This window comes from Anolis carolinensis, chromosome 2 (genome assembly GCF_035594765.1).
Source record: "Anolis carolinensis isolate JA03-04 chromosome 2, rAnoCar3.1.pri, whole genome shotgun sequence".
NCBI classification, from domain to species: domain Eukaryota; kingdom Metazoa; phylum Chordata; class Lepidosauria; order Squamata; family Dactyloidae; genus Anolis; species Anolis carolinensis.
In genome coordinates, this window is record NC_085842.1 from 161,183,612 (window position 1) to 161,200,395 (window position 16,784).

At 39.3% G+C, this 16,784-nt stretch overlaps 1 protein-coding gene across 2 annotated transcripts in view; it reads right to left on the reverse strand.

Annotated features, from left to right (window-relative positions):
- The window catches only part of ca10 (carbonic anhydrase 10), a 382,733-nt gene that overhangs the window by 302,860 nt on the left and 63,089 nt on the right, over window positions 1-16,784 (reverse strand). For both annotated transcript variants that reach the window (XM_062970982.1, XM_062970981.1), the window contains exon 3: window positions 8,188-8,262. In XM_062970982.1, coding sequence (XP_062827052.1) covers window positions 8,188-8,262 — 75 coding nt within the window. The remainder of the gene's footprint in view (window positions 1-8,187; window positions 8,263-16,784) is intronic.

Below are 16,784 nucleotides of genomic sequence, written 5' to 3' on the forward strand. Positions count from 1 at the left end.
TCCCAGATGAGACTGCTCTGTAGACAAAATCAGGTATATAAGCTGCCCCGTATTCTTTCCATAGTAGAAAAGATAGGATATAAAAATGAGAAAACGCAATTGATTATAGATTATATTTCCCTGTTACAACAAATAATGGAACTGATCGTGCACTTCCCAAGGAACTTTTATGTGAGGGTGACATTTATGCTTGTTGCTCAAGACTAAGAAAATCACTGCAATTCCCTCTACTTCCAGAGTTCTCTTGTAAATAAAGAGATTCCTGCTGAACACGCAATGAGTGGCATTTGCTTTTCAAAGGTATTTTGATACACTTTTCAAAAAGCATTTTGAGTCAACTGTCAGCATTTCACAAAAAGAGGCCGGAAGGCCAGGCTTTGTGAGGTGATGGCTTCAACAATCACATACCTGACTCACAAACAAGTTACAAACAATGGGCCTCAAATGACTTCTTATGGCCTGAGGTTAAATATACAGAGACTGAGAAACTTGTATGCATTTGCCAGAAGAAATGCAGTACTGGAAAAGAAAGAAATATAGCACTTTTGTATTAAAAAACCAGAATGCCTGCAATCCCCTACCACATACAGAGAAAGAGAGTAAGGCTGGTTATGCTAATGTAAGTTACTTCAGGGAATATACACAGAGCTTAGAACATGAATTTTTAAAATTTCAGCATTAGTATTAGCTGATACTTTTGGAAAAGTAATACATTACTCATTACTTAAAGAATAATATATTAAAAACATGTTCTTTTTCTTCTGTTTTTTTTTAACAAAAAACATTTTTCCAAATAAAAAATGTCCCCAAACCCACATAACTGAAACCTTCCCAAAGTTTTAGAACCAATGAATAAATGTTTCTAACCACAGTAAAAATGTAATTCTGACAACCATCTGTTTTTCATTTTAAAAAGAGCATTATAATGCCTTTATTGTCTTTAACTGTAATGTATTACAAGTAACATAATTACTTCCCATGTAACTGTAAGCTCTGGTTATAAGTACAACTGTACTTATATGGCTGAGCAGGCTGTCACAAAAACCAAAACCCACCCAGGCCCAAAATGTCCAAAAAGTACTATTATCCAATTTTGCGCTGCTGAAGCTATTCAATTAAATATATTTATAGCAGTATATGTTCTCCCAGTTTGTGTACAGAATAACAATTCTTTATGCTACCAGTACATTCTCTGCACACAGAGATACATGTATATATAGACTAACACTATCAAATGAAAACCTATGTGTTTCAGTAAAACAGTGACTTGCAGCCTGCTTTCCTGTTTTTGAAATCATACTGCAGAATGTAATACATAGCAGAATGTAATGCAGTACACAAATATAGATATAATTTATTCAGTCTGAAATTTCCATCTTGGAACTCAATTCAACTACAGACCTCATGGTGGCATTTGATCCCATTTTTATTTTTTGTTTCTTCTCACACCCCAAATTTTGCACCATCCCGCTGGATGATGAGATCAAGGAGATTATTAAATGAGAGTTATAGCATGCATTTGAAGCTCCCTAACTACAAATAAAAGTGCTCGTGATCACACAATGTCATTCTAAACTCACTCCAAACCAGTTTTCAAGTCATTTAGAAGACGTACTTTTAAATGACTGAAGGTAAGATCTGTTTTTAGACAGCTGAAAGCGTTTTGAATTGGTGTTGAAATGTGTTGAGGTGGTACAATAATTTACAAGCACTTTGGCAGGAACTTGGGGGGCAGTGACATTGATTGTGGGCATGTAGAGGCAAGTCTTTCAAATGCTTCACTTCCAAATTGCTTGCCATTCCACTTATGGTGAGCAGCCCAAGAGGATCTCAGGCTGCAAATCCATAACCTCCTACTTTTGCTCCATTTGCTTCTTTTAATTACTTTTTTAATACAAGTAACTGCCCAATTTTACAGGTAATTTCTGGCACTGAGGCAGGTTTTTCTTCTTAATTAAGCATTTATTTACTGTTTGCAATACTTTCATTGTTTTGCAAAAGTTCAAGCTCATGTATACCCATGGAGCTTTAAACAAGGTTTGCCAATCAAAAATACATTGCAGAATGCTTAAAATATGAAATGGCTGGGAATTGCAAAATGCATCTTTATTTTTCCCCTGAATATGTTAATTGTTTGTAGAGGTAGTACATATATACTATGAAAATGCAGAAATAATTAAAAGTGCAACAGCAAACTCACACAGACATAAAGCCACAGTCTCACAAAATTCTGTATTCTCAGAGTTGCACAATGTTTCAGAAAAAAAATAAAATTAAAGGAGGAGGGCATGGATGAAGAGGGGCAATCCATGGGTTGAGGGGAATGAAGTTATACCATCTATAGTAAGTTAAAAGCATGTTCAGTTTTTTTCAAATTGCTTGAGTCCCCTTTCGGGAGATAAAGCAGGCAGGCCCGTAGCCAGAGGAGTGGGGTTATGGGTTTAAACACCCCTCCGAAATGTGTCAGGTTAAAAAAAACTGGTTTAGTTATGAATTGGTTAACCAGTTGAAGTTCATGAGCAAACCGGGTTTTTTTTTTTTGTTTTGTTTAAGGGGGTGAACCCTTAATCTGCCCCCCTCTGGCTATGGGCCTGAAAGTGGGGTATTATTATTATTATTATTATTATTATTATTATTATTATTATTATTATTATTATTCAGAAAGGATTGTTCCAATAACAATCTGATTGTTCTGGTAAGCTCCAGCTCTCAAGCAACATTAGGACTCACATTTAGTGCCTCATGAAGTAATGTTCCTAGAGAAGCTGAAAGCTTCGTGGTCTTTAGAAAGATGTTATTCAACTTGGATTTCATTTTTTTCCTCACTGACTAGTCTGGCCAGTTTTATTTCTTCTTATCCTTTCCTGGATGATAACTGCAGTTTCCGTACAGAATATAATGTTTCCCTCAAAAAAAATTTTTCTGCACAGCATCGTGTGATAATTTTGCACAATTTCCAATTAAAACTGTGTTTCCTAAGGAGAAAAAAATTACTACATAGAATATAATAACCTTTATATTCAGAAAATGTTGCTTCCATCACAGGAAACAGTGTTTTCTGTGCACAACAATCACAAGTAGATTTTTCACAGAAAAAGTCTGGAATAGGAAGCATTCTTAGCAATCCAAAATTCTTCTCCTAATGGTTCATCAGCACTAGAAAGGCATACTTTTTAAAATAATTAGTGACCAGTTCTGAATTCACTTTATGTCCACATCCACAGATTCTGCATGCACAGTTTCCTTCATCCATTATGTGAAAACATGTCCCTCTCCATAAAGCATGGTATAAATCTTGCTGTTTGCTATTTTATATAAGGCCTTGAGCATCCATGGAATCCATAAGAGGTACTAACACCAAACACCAGTGATTATCAAGGTTCATAGAATCATAGAATCATAGAATAGTAGAGTTGGAAGAGACCTCATGGGCCATCCAGTCCAACCCCCGCCAAGAAGCAGGAAATCGCATTCAAAGCACCCCCAACAGATGGCCATCCAGCCTCTGTTTAAAAGTCTCCAAAAAAGGAGCCTCCACCACAGCCCGGGGGAAAGAGTTCCACTGTCGAACAGCCCTCACTGTGAGGAAGTTCTTCCTGATGTTCAGGTGGAATCTCCTTTCCTGTAGTTTGAAGCCATTGTTCCGTGTCCTAGTCTGGAGGGCAGCAGAAAACAAGCTTGCTCCCTCCTCCCTATGACTTCCTCTCACATATTTATACATGGCTATCATGTCTCCTCTCAGCCTTCTCTTCTGCAGGCTAAACATGCCCAGTTCTTTAAGCCGCTCCTCATAGGGCTTGTTCTTCATACCCTTGATCACTTTAGTTGCCCTCCTCTGGACGCATTCCAGCTTGTCAATATCTCCCTTCAACTGCAGTGCCCAGAATTGGACGCAGTATTCCAGGTGTGGTCTGACCAAGGCAGAATAGAGGGGGAGCAGGACTTCCCTGGATCTAGACGCTTGGCTTTCTTAGCAGCTGCATCACATTGCTGGCTCATGTTTAACTTGTTGTCCACAAGGACCCCAAGATCTTTCTCACATGTACTGCTGTCTAGCCAGGCGTCCCCCATTCTGTATCTTTGCATTCCATTTTTTCTGCCGAAGTGAAGTATCTTGCATTTGTCCCTGTTGAACTTCATTTTGGTATTTTCGGCCCTTCTCTCTAGTCTGTCAAGATCGTTTTGAATTCTGCTCCTGTCTTCTGGAGTGTTGGCTATCCTTCCCAGTTTGGTGTCGTCTGCAAACTTGATGATCGTGCCTTCTAACCCTTCGTCTAAGTCGTTAATAAAGATGTTAAACAGAACCGGGCCCAGGACAGAACCCTGTGGCACTCCACTAGTTCCATTGAATTCTTTTCATCTCAATTCCATACTACATGCACAAGATTCAAGATTGTGTGCTTCCCTCTTCAACATGACCATGTTGAAGACTGGAATTACATTGAAGACTGGAAACACCACCTTTCTTTTATCATCACAGATGTTTTTTATGTCCCAAGCAGGACATCTGACAGGTTATAAAAATAACCAGATTTCATGCTATGGGTAATATTCTTGTCTTTTTAAAATGAACCATTGTTAATAAACATTATTTGCAGACCAAATAAAATATAGTCATTATGGAAAACAGAAGTTGATATTTTCAGAAGATTAAAAAGGAATGGAGTGAGATGAGGATTCAAAAGTCCAAATCTCATGCTGATCAAGGAGTAGGCATCCGAGTACCGACCCTTTTCCTTGTCAAGGTATAGACCAGTGGTTCTCAACCTGTGGGTCCCCAGATGTTTTGGCCTTCAAATCCCAGAAATCCTAACAGTTGGTACTGCACTTCAGCAATGAATAGAGCCCATGGTAATTATGGGACAGATCTGACTTACCTTTGTTCAATATGCAGTAGAGAACTTTTTTTTTCCGTGTCAGGAGCAACCAGAGTTGCTTCTGGAGTGAGAGAATTGGCCGTCTGCAAGGACGTTGCCAAGGGGATGCCCGGATGTTTTGATGTTTTACCATCCTTGTGGGAGGCTTCTCTCATGTCCCCGCATGGAGCTGGAGCTGAAAGGAACAGCTCATCCACGCTCTCCCCGGGTGGGATTCAAACCTGGCAGCCTTCAGGTCAGCAACCCAACCTTCAAGTCAACGAGGCTTTTATCCCCTAGGCCACCAGAGGCTCCTGCAGTAGAGGATGAGCAGATATTTGTATTCAAGCTCTCATATTCCGCAATGTTGAGAATGTTTCCTCCATTCAATACAAGAAGTAGAAAATATATCTATTACCCATCATGGGAGGGTTGTTAAGGAGGTAGGACCATAGGATGTCCGGAGGTCTGGGTTAAGAGGCCTGGAAGTCTGTATTTGGCCCACATGCTATTGTTTCCCCAGCCCTGCACTAAAACTCTAGACATGGCTAAAAAGAATTATGACTGAATTAAGCTAAAATAATTAAGTCAACTGCCATGGCCATGAATGTTGTGGACAAACAACGGACATCCATAATCAAAGACACTGAAGCACATGATTCCACACATTATATTCTCCAATCTGCCTGTGACCAAAGAGGATCAAGCTATTCCTGGATCAAGAAAACATCTTCATTATACCAGATCTTAGTAATGTACCAAGCTAGCCATATATCTCATTTAGATAAGGGACTTAGCCAGAGATATCTGTGTTTCTGTCATGTTTATACTTATATCTCTTTCTAAATCCAGACATGAAGGAGATAATTTACCCCAAAGCAAATATTACAAAGGAATTAATAAACATGGCAATATAGAAACAGAGACATTTGCAAGAGTAACAAAAGCACAAACCCATATAAAGCAATGGTAGAATCTTTGCATATAACACTCCATTTGAAAGCTTTAGAATTTTACAGAATCAATTGCGATCATCCAAGTCTTTCAGCCGATTAAATAATAATTAAAAGAAACACAATGTTTTTCTATTCTTACAGTTTTAAATGTGTTCAGTGACATGAACATGAGACCAGGAGAAATATCCGCTTTGAGCATATTCTTGCAAACCCATGAGATATTTTCAGAGGTTTAAGGGAAACAATAAACAACAACTAAACCCCTGAACACATTGCTTGAGTGGCCTGTCAGTCTCTAGAGCAATAACAAAAACAGAAAGGAGCATATGGTTGCATTTTATGACGTATTCGCCAAAGACAAATCTCTGCAGGACCTGAAGCATGAATGCAGAATCGCTTTAGCATGTTCCACTTTCTACTCTATTTATGCATCTAGACATTTGGAGAACAGCTTTTAGTTTGCTGAGCTTTCCAGTCCGAAACTGATGAGGCAGTTTTGTGATTACTCTGTACCCTTGCAAAAAAAAAAACAAACCCAAAAACTGTTGGGGATTTTTTTTTTGTATTTTTGTTCAATTAAAGCGCTTTCCAATGTGCTCTCATAGGACCAATAATATTCACTGACATTCTAAAATTGTGGGTTTTAAGTTTGTTGAGAAATGGATGGTGAATACAGTGCACACGTCCTGTGCAGTGGAAAAGAGGGCATTGCTCCATGGAAGGATGAATTCCCAGGTTCAATGCCTGTCATCTGCAGGCTTTCTTTTCAGAGGGTGGATTAACAGAGAAACAGAGATTTTCAGATGTTAAAATGAGTTCTCTCAGCGAGTATCTATTTGTGGATAATTTCTATTATAGTAGAGTCTCACTTATCTGACATAAACGGGCTGGCAGAATGTCGGATAGGTGAAAATTTCAGATAATACAGAGAGATTAAGAAAGCAGGGGCATTTTCTATCTTTTCTCTCCTGGCCTGGAGGAGCACCAGGCCCGCGCCTCAGAGCCATGGAGGCCACAGTCCCTGAGGGAAGAGGTGGTGCACATTACCCACTGCTTTGGTCTCCCTCCGTCATTCATCGTGCCTCTTGTTTGCCAGTGTTGCCAAGATGCTGAAGGGCACTTATGTGCGCTCTCCAATGGCCCTAGAATGCTGCTACGAGGCAACCAAGATTTTTTTGCCAGTGTTGCTAAGGCGCTGAAGGCCATGTCGCTCTGACTTTGAACTAACGGGAGATCACGTCAGAGGATTCCTTTACCCCTTCCCTGGTGCAAGCATTCCTATAGGGAGCATCAGATAAGATGGATGGTTAGGTAAGCGAAGGTTGTTTAAACGAGACTTTACGGTAATTGCAAAATGCACACTGAACTCTGCTGTCTTTCATTTAATTATCAATTCTAGAATAAAACCTTTACTCATGCTAGTTGTGGACCTTTCTGCATCTTTAGTCTATCTTTGATTCCAGAGTCATTTAAACAAATCAGCCGCTGATATGATATTCTTAAATAATTAGGTAGTAAGTCCTTTATCAGCATGGTCAAAATAAAATGAAATAACCCTCTTCCAATTTGGTATAAGCAAATATCCATACAAAAATTATGTGCAACGCAAGAAATGTTCTGATGCATGCCAGGTTTTATTTGGTGCTGACTTTGCTGGAGACAATAAACCATGGAGATATACATCTCCAAACAGCTGATGAAGAACAATGAGCATGTGTCTTTCCAGATTTACAGCATTCAGCACACTGCACATGTCTCCAAAGTTATTCCATTTCAGAGATTCTTCCCCTCTTGTTTAGGAAAGCAGAATCCACATTTAATCAAAATACTTTCCAAGGAAAGCCTGAGCTGAAGAAATAAACTTATCAGTGCTTTGACTTAGAATAATCAAATTAAATTTGTGGAAATAAAGTCAATATGGATCTCTCCTACACCTTTATTAAATAGTCTCCTGCATTGCACCTTTATTTGCAAGCATTTTGTTTTTCTTTTGCAATTTTGGAACATTCTCAAAATAAATGAAGAGGGAAATGATCTTTTAAAGGAAGAGTTACAGTGATTCCAGTGTAGGCTGGATGCACACAACTATAGCTAAAGTGAACAGCAAGCTTTCTTATCTCTCCTCTGACTTGATATGACAAAGGCTTACAATAACAAGTTAGAAAAACCACAAGACTTTCCAAATATTGTAAGTGATCCAAATATGGTGATGATTCAATGAATGTGCAATCTTCTCATTGTTGCTAAAGCATACAGGACTACACAGAGCTGTACTTTTCAATATAAGAGAAGCTAGTACATCCTAATTACCATATATACCAGGAGAAAACAAATAGCAATCCACATGGATACTGGATTGGAAATGTAATGCTTACCTGGAACAAAGCTTCCTTGGACCACCTCTTTATAAGCCCACCAGCCTTCATGGATTTTTGGTGAATTCTGTTGAGCTACAGGAAGAAAAGAAAAAAAGCATCAATAAAGGGACACAGCAGCATTCCTTGTATTTCACATTGCTCTCACAACTTCCAAAAGATAGAAAGAAAAGGTTTGTCATGGTCTTACACAGAACTCAGAGGAACTAAATTAGAAAGACCATGCTCCTGTTTTTGAAGCAAACTTTAAACTTTGCTCCTGTTAATGAAACCAACATTAACATTGGCTGCTGTCCATCAAGACTGGAAGAGCAAGGGGATCACAGCCCCTAGTAGGTTGGGTCAATTGTTGTTTTCTCTCCTTTCTCCCCTCTTACAATGACTCTGTAACACAACTCCTTAACTTTTAGCACCTAAAAGAATGTAAGAATAACATCTTATGTTGCTTCAGCAGGTTTCTTCCCTTGATCCTCTGCATGAAACTAGTGAGGAATTTGGCCTCAACCAAATTAAAGGTTTTAATAATAATAATAATAATAATAATAATAATAATAATAATAATAATAAAAATAAAACTTTATTTATACCCTGCCACCATCTCCCCAATGGGGACTCGGGGCGGCTTACATGGGGCCATGCCCAGGACAATACAATATAACCATATATAATGCAATTAAATAATACAATATATAAAATAAACAGTACAACATAAGATCAAAACAGCAGTATAACAAGGGCGGGCCGCATGAACACTACAATTAAAAAACTAGATTAAAAATTAAAAAACTCTGGGTGAGGAAGGGATCAGAATAAAAACCTCGAGGGACAGGGACATCAGATAGTGAACCAGTCTAGAGGATAAATATTGGGGGGAGTAGCAAAGAACATTTACTCTCCGAAAGCACACCGGAAGAGCCATGTTTTTAAATCTTTCCTGAAAGCTAAAAGGGTGGGGGCTTGCCTGATTTCAATGGGCAGCAAGTTCCACAAGCGGGGGGCCACAGCAGAAAAGGCCCTCTCCCTTGTTCCTACAAGGCGGGCCTGAGATATAGGTAGTGGCGACAGGAGGGCCTCCCCTGATGATCGGAGAGATCAGGCATGTTTATGGTAGGAGATACGGTCACGAAGGTAGGCGGGTCCCAAACCATTTAGGGCTTTATAAATGATGGTCTGTACCTTGAATTGGGACCGGAAGATGAACGGCAGCCAGTGGAGCTCCTTAAACAGGGGAGTAGATCTGGTTTTGACCTTTAAAGCCCTAAACAGTTAAGGTCCAAGTTACTTATCCAACTGCATCTCTTCATACCAACCTATCTGAATCCTAAGATCATCAGGAGAAGCCTTGCTCTCACTTTTGCTGCCATTCCAAATATGGTTGCCGGCAACAAAAGAAAGGGTCTTCTCAGTGGCTGCCCTGAGGCTCTGGAACACCCTCCTCAGGGAGATCAAAATGGCACCCTCCCTACTATCATTCAAGCAACAGCTGAAAACTTTTCTATTCAAGCAAGCCTTCAGCAAATAAACCTTAGGCTGAAGAGATGAGGTTTAATCCTTACCGGGGAGAGCAATAAGATGTGTTAAGGCAGCCCAATACTGAATGTGGTTTTAAATGCTTACTTATGTTTTACTTTGATTGTTTATAGTATCTTATATTTGTGTGTTCAGTTGCTGTTGATTTTGTATTTTATTATTATTATTATTATTATTATTATTATTATTATTATTATTATTACCATCCTTCGGAGCTGGCCCATCACTCATTAAACCATCAGTATCAGAGTGGAAAACAACAGACAGAGAAGGAGGCAGGCAAGCAGAAGCAACAGCGGTGGCTCCCAGTCAGTGAAATGGTAAATCCACTCTGGGCTTTGGTCTAGATTTTAAAGGAGGTGACCAAGATGTTGAGCACTATCTGCAAAATAATCAGCAAATTAGATACTCCTTTTAAAGTTTAGCTTAAAACACTGATCTACCACTGGGGAGTAGTGGGAAGTGAAAGGAAGGGGCAATTTCTGTTTGAAAGTACCAACTTCCACTTATTTACATTTAAACAAAACCTTGGAGTTAGCCTCAAAGATGGTTGGGAATTATTATTATTATTATTATTATTATTATTATTATTATTATTATTATCTTTATTTATATTCCACCTTTCTCTCCATTGGGACTCAATGCAGCTAACAACTATCCACACTAAACAGTTTAGTTTGTTTAGTGTAATATATATGTTAAAAACAATTAAATAACAGTGTGGTAAAATAGAATTAAATTACAGTAAATACATTAAAATGGCTTTTCAAACTCATATCCCACCCAATCCCACCCACCTTCCAGAGTGGGTAGAGCAGAGGAAGGCCTTGACCTGCTTGCAGAAGGCCAGCAGGGATGAGGCCATTCTGGTTTCTCTTGGGAGGAATCATATGACCCACTAGATGTTGTTCCTACAATCACTCTTACCAACATAACCAATGCATAATTCCCAGCCCTGGTCTAAAACAGCTTATTCAATACTTATATTTAAAGACTTTTAAAAGTGCTTAGCAATGCTCCAACTGAAGCACAACAAATTATGTAGATTGTAAGCCTGAGGGCAGACAACTGTCAAATTAACAATTTGTTAGCAGCTCTGAGAGCCTTTATGGATTAAGTTATTGCTAACTACCATAAAGTTGACAGACTATGACATAGGTGACCCTATGAACAAGAAACCTCCAAGAGGCCCTATCATCAACAGCCCTGATCAGGCCCTGCTAGCTCAGGGCTGTAGCTTCATTGGTTGAGTTCATTCAACTGGAAATCAGTGGTTGAAGATCAGGGTATACATATTCTAAATAAATAAATCCTGAACTCACATGAAATACTGAGCTGTTCTATGTATAATTTTTCCAATGTGTAAGTTGTGAGTAGGGAGAACGCTACTACAAATTCTAGTCATCAGCATAAGAATTAAAGAACATAAGAGTCCTCCCATTTTAAAAAGAAAATCTTTACTATTGTAACACCAATACCAATGCAAGCATCATGCCATCATTGTGGGGAGTTTTTGTGTGTATTCAGCTTTGAACTGAATTTCAGAGCTAAAATTAATTTTAAAAAATCTTCATTTTAAAAAAATGGACAGCATATTTCCAAATGTGAGCATGCAAGGCATTATGGGAATTCATTAGTTTAACAACTTCTTCAGCAGGGCTGAGGAACCTGTAGCTCTCCAGATGTTGCTGAAGCACAGCTCCTAGAATACCTTTCCATTGGTTATGTTGGCTAGGACTGAGAAGCCGGAATCAAATAGCATCTGGAGGCCTACAGGTTTTCCATCTGTTCTCTAATGGCTCATCCTCACCTTTCATCACTCACATGTTTTGAGTATTAGTAGATTTTAAAAAGTTTCAGATAATGATTAACAACAAAGTACAGATTTAAATCATTAGCAAGTGCTAGGAACAAAGAGTTGAAACCCTCATATGCTGATCGCACCTTTGAAAGGCACCAATTTCACATTACCAGGATGCTGTATCTTTTACAGCAAACACAATTCAAACCCGAGTATGTGATATGAAAAAAAGTTGACTCTTATGTCCTAAATCATAAGAGTGACTAGGCTAAAAAAACCCAAACAAACAAAAACTTCAACATTACTGGGAAGAAACCTCTGGAATTACAACCACTTCTTACACATCCAAGAGACTGTAGATCTCATCTGAGAAGTTCTGATTCACTTTTGGCTTGAGAGGAATATAAAATTTAATCAGGTGAGAATACAGGGGAAATACACAGGAAGCTATAGCTGAGCACAAATCTCCCTCAGTCATATCCATCTTATTTGTGGGTAGATACATTTGAAGACAACTTTATAATATTTCTCCAGAAAGAGGAAAAATTGTCCAACAGATTCCTAGGAGTGAGTTTCACAATTACCAGTAATGGTATCACAGCTTCATTCTCTTTCCCACATACACTCTCACTGCCACTGAGTTAGCAATGTGGCTGCCTTTTTTCATTCTGTACACGCCCTAGATGTGATATGGATTTAAAGCATTGTCAAGAAGTACAGGGAGAAAGGGAAATATTTGCAGGGCACATATTGCAGTCCCCCCTCTTCCACTTCCAAATGCTTTAACATTATCTCTAAGGGGTATTGAAGAAATTTCCACCTTGTTTGAAATATCCCTGGAACCTCTAGTCATAAAAAATAAATGTTGCAAAAATGTTCTAAAATTCTTTTACCTCAAAATTCACTCTAGGTGCCCAGGAAGGTGTCTAAACATTTCTCTTGTGTCTCCTATGTGGAAAGCCTCCATAAATATAGGGTGTTGGAAAGGGAGACAGTGTACCTCTTGTGCAAAAATACCTAAAGAGGGTAATTTAAGATGAAACCCTCCTTTCTGCAGTACCATGGGTCTAGGATTATTGCCATAATGACCTTGCACACATTCTTTCCTGAAAGCATTATGGAAATCCTTCAGCTATCTACCAGTTGTGTGCTGAAACATTTGTGGTCTGTAGTTGATTTACACTATACCTGAACACTTCTGACAGTTGGTAGACAGTAGCAAGCACAAGAATAAAAAGAACAAAACATTTTTGCTTTCCTTTTTTGCGGTGGAAATTAGATTTTTAACAGATAGTGCACCAAAATCTATAAGAAGGTTTCACCTTCAGTTTTCTGCCTTGGCAACTGCCTGGGAAGCGAAGTGAGAAACTATCTGTTTTCATCTGCTTATGAGCTTTTCCACTGAACAGGAAAGCCAGATTATCATGGTTTGTACTAAATAACTGGCTGACACAGTGCAGCTGTATCAGAAAGGAGGCAGTGACCTAGCAATACTGTGGGTACTCTATATTTATAAAACCCTTATCAGGTCAACAAGCATCAAAGTAAACATACTAAAAAAACTCACATGGAAAAACTAACAACCAAATCTTAAATATGCTGTGCCAGCAACTGTGAAGTTCAAGCAGACTCACACACAACAGAGCTAACAGTCTCTTAGGAATGTAACGGAGCTAGCTAGATAAGTTAGTGCAAATATTCATACCCAGGATGCCAGACATCCTAACTTTAAGGTATAAGATAATAGAAGAAAGATAGATGTTCCATAAAGCCCAATCTTAAGCTACAGAAGGAAAGCAAAGGCATCAGCTATGCTATCAAGCAGGCAAACTGGGAAGTCATTTCCCAGGGAGATATTCTTCTTTTAGTTTTGGCATCTTCACATTTGACACCTAGAGAAAACAGTGAATAAACTACATGGCTGACATAAATTTCTACTCTACAATGCAAGGAAGCTGACCCTGATGCCAGCTATGAGGACATGGCATTCTCAATGAAAGAAAGGGAATTGTTTTATGGCTTTGAAACGAAGGGGAGTTGGAAGTACATCCTGTGGTACTTCTTCCATTGATTTGATGGAAAAGATTTTGTAAAATGATTAAGAAAGCCAGGTACCTTATATACTCGAATATTAGCAGACCGAAATATAAACTGAGGCATCTAATTTTACCACTAAACTGGGAAAACTTACTGATTCGAGTATAAGCCTATGGTGGGAAATGCAGCAGCTACTGGTAAATTTCAAAATAAAAATAGATACCAATAAAATTACATTAATTAAGGCATCATTAAGAGTGAGGGAGACTTTGGAAAAGAAAACACTGATAAGGGAAGGTGAGAGTAGAGATAATTATATTATATATTGCAAGCAATGTTCTCCAGGATCTGCTACCTGGCCTTGACTCCATTATAAGCCTAGGGAGGCTTTTTCAGCTCATAAAAAGGGCTGAAAAAACTTGTCTTATCTTCGAGTATATACTGTATTTGTAGGAAATATCCCCTGAAACAGAGGTCTGTCAAATCAAAATGAGACAGGAGGAGAAATATTCCCAAGTATCCCGTTTTGTGCATGCACACACAGCACAGTGGGGTCATGGCATTTAATCTCATATCTATCTGATAGGATGGGATGCCTGCCTGCTTTGTCTAAAGAATATCTGATACATTATACTTCTGATATCTACTGCTGAAAAGGGCTTTTTCAAAACAGTCAGTCTAAAACATAGTCCACACCTCAATCCATTTGTATGCAGCCACCACAGGCAGCAGATTTTGGTTGTCATAAAAGGGACAATAAATTTAAATTAATTAAATTGTTTAATTTACGGCTAACATATTTGCACTGTCTTGGAAAGGGAAGTGAACTTGCAAGACATGCCCAAATAACATGGATGGCTCTGGGCACTCTGATTTGGGAGGGCAGGTATGCAGTTTCTGCTTCAGGCAGCAAATGTGTTAGGTGTAACAGAGGTAAAAAGAGGCCTCAAAATATGGTCTTGAGGTCTATTCCAACATCTACAGATACACATTCATGCCAAAGCCCCCAAGGTTCACACTCATTCTATCTTTGCCTTTACAGAGAGCTTCTTCTCAAAAGATAAATTCTCCCCAGGATTATGCCTATAGACACACTCCAGATGAAATATGTTTTATGCCTTTTCAGATACATTTAGTGGAAAAGTGATTTATAATACTATCCTATCATGATTAGGGACATCTTTTTATGAGAACAAACAACATGGGCAATAGAGACTAGGGAAAACAATGGTATGTTTGAACACTGAAGGGCAGGAGCTGGAGCATAGAAATAGGAAGGAGCAGGCATGTAGCCGGGGGGGGGGGGGGGTTGAAGGGCTTCAGCTCCCCCCCCCCCCCGCAAATTCTCAGGGTGGTTCATTGGAAGGATTATGGTTGATGGGGATGGAATTCGAAGAGGAAGAAAAAACCCTCGTGATGAGGGTTCACTGGAGGAGTTGCGCAGGAAGCGACTTAGAGAGCTATATGGGGGATCTTCTGAGGAAGATTCAGATGGGGAGATGGATGCTGAGGAACAGGTGGTGGCTGGGGAAGCGGGCACTGAATGGGCACAGCCACCGGAGATGTCTGGGGATTTGGGGTCTATGGATACTTCTGAACCTGGGGTTTCTGCAGGAGCTGATCCCAATTGGGATGCTTGGAGAAGGGAGGATCGTTCTTTAAGTGTTCATGGGGCTAAGTGTGGGCAGGATGATTGGGACTCCGACGAATTGCTAGGTACTCCAGATCCACGAGCTCTAGCTGTGTGGAGCTCAGACTCTGAGTAGATTTGGGACACCTGGTGTTTGGGTGTGAGTGTTTGGTCACCCAGGAGGAAGGGGAATAAAATGGGAATGTTTGGCCACTGCACCTTGCGTGTGGCAAGGTGTTGCTGAGGCGCCATTGGGATCTCTGTGTTTCCATGAAGACTGGACTTGGACTATGATTTGAATCTGCTGTTATCACCTAGCTTGGCTCTCACTGTGTCTTATCGTGGACCTGTTTTGGATGACTGCACCCTCTTCAGACCTTGGATCGGAATTTGACCTTGCTACTGCCTTCGCCCTGTGATTGATAACTACTATCGGCTTTTGACTCCTGGCTTGCTCTTTGGACACCGCTGTTATCTCCTGACCTGACCTTGGAATCCTGGACGACATCTTTTCACCATCCTTTTGGAGCCTTCGGCTTTATCCACATTGTGGAAGCAGTCTACTGCATTCTTAGTTTGTTTGTTTGTATCCTGACCAATTTGGTGTTTTCTTTCGGGAACTGTTCCTTTGAAAACTACAGAGCCGGCTGGCAGGGCTTGGACTCAGAAAGTGCAGTTTGCACTAAGTTTGTTTAGCTTTGTTTTTACCTGCTTGTGTTGCTGAATTATATTTTTGTTTGAACTGCTCTTGAAGCACTGATAGTGAAGTGTTTCAAGGTTTTTTCTGTGTTAACATTACTTTTTGGCTTATCTGCTGAATAAACTCTATTTTTGTTCGCTAATTGGCGTCTGACTCTTGACATACTGTCTATGGAACATAGTTTGCATGCACTGAACTATCAGAAAGCAAATCTGACTACCTTAGACAGCCATGTGAACAATTTTGGATTTCAGAGTATTTCAAATTTCAGAATTCTGGATATGGGATACCAATGTTACGCAGTATTGGTTGCATCAGTCTGCTGCTTTGGGCAGCCTGTTCAGCAAGGCATGGTTTTTTTCTACCTCCCACCTCTTACATTCACCCACACTCTTTTATTTCTCACAGTGGCAACAGCAATAGTTTCTCTTATTAGGCAGAAAGGAGAAAAACAAAAATGGTTTGCAAACTTCTTAAAAGGTTGTATGTGCGTGTTTCAAAAAATCTTCCCAACCAACCCAAGTCTCTGGTGCAATAAAGGGTTTCAGTGTGTCTCCCCACTTTATTGTCAAAGCTCATACATGAGATTCCAGGTCACACAAACTTCTGCCTTAACCTGGGTGTTCTTTTTCACAGTCAATCAAAGGAAAATAAATACAGGTTGGACATCTGTTATTTAGAATTCTGAAATCTGAAATACTCCAAAACAAGCAATTGCCCATATGAGTGGCTGATATACCTTACCTTTCTGGTGGTTCAATACTGTATACACAAACTTTGTTCCATTCATCAAATCATTAAAAAATGTTGTGTATAAAATCATCTTCAATCTATGTGTCTCAGGGATATATGATATATAGATACATTTTGTGTTTAGACATGGTTCCCATTTCCAAGAT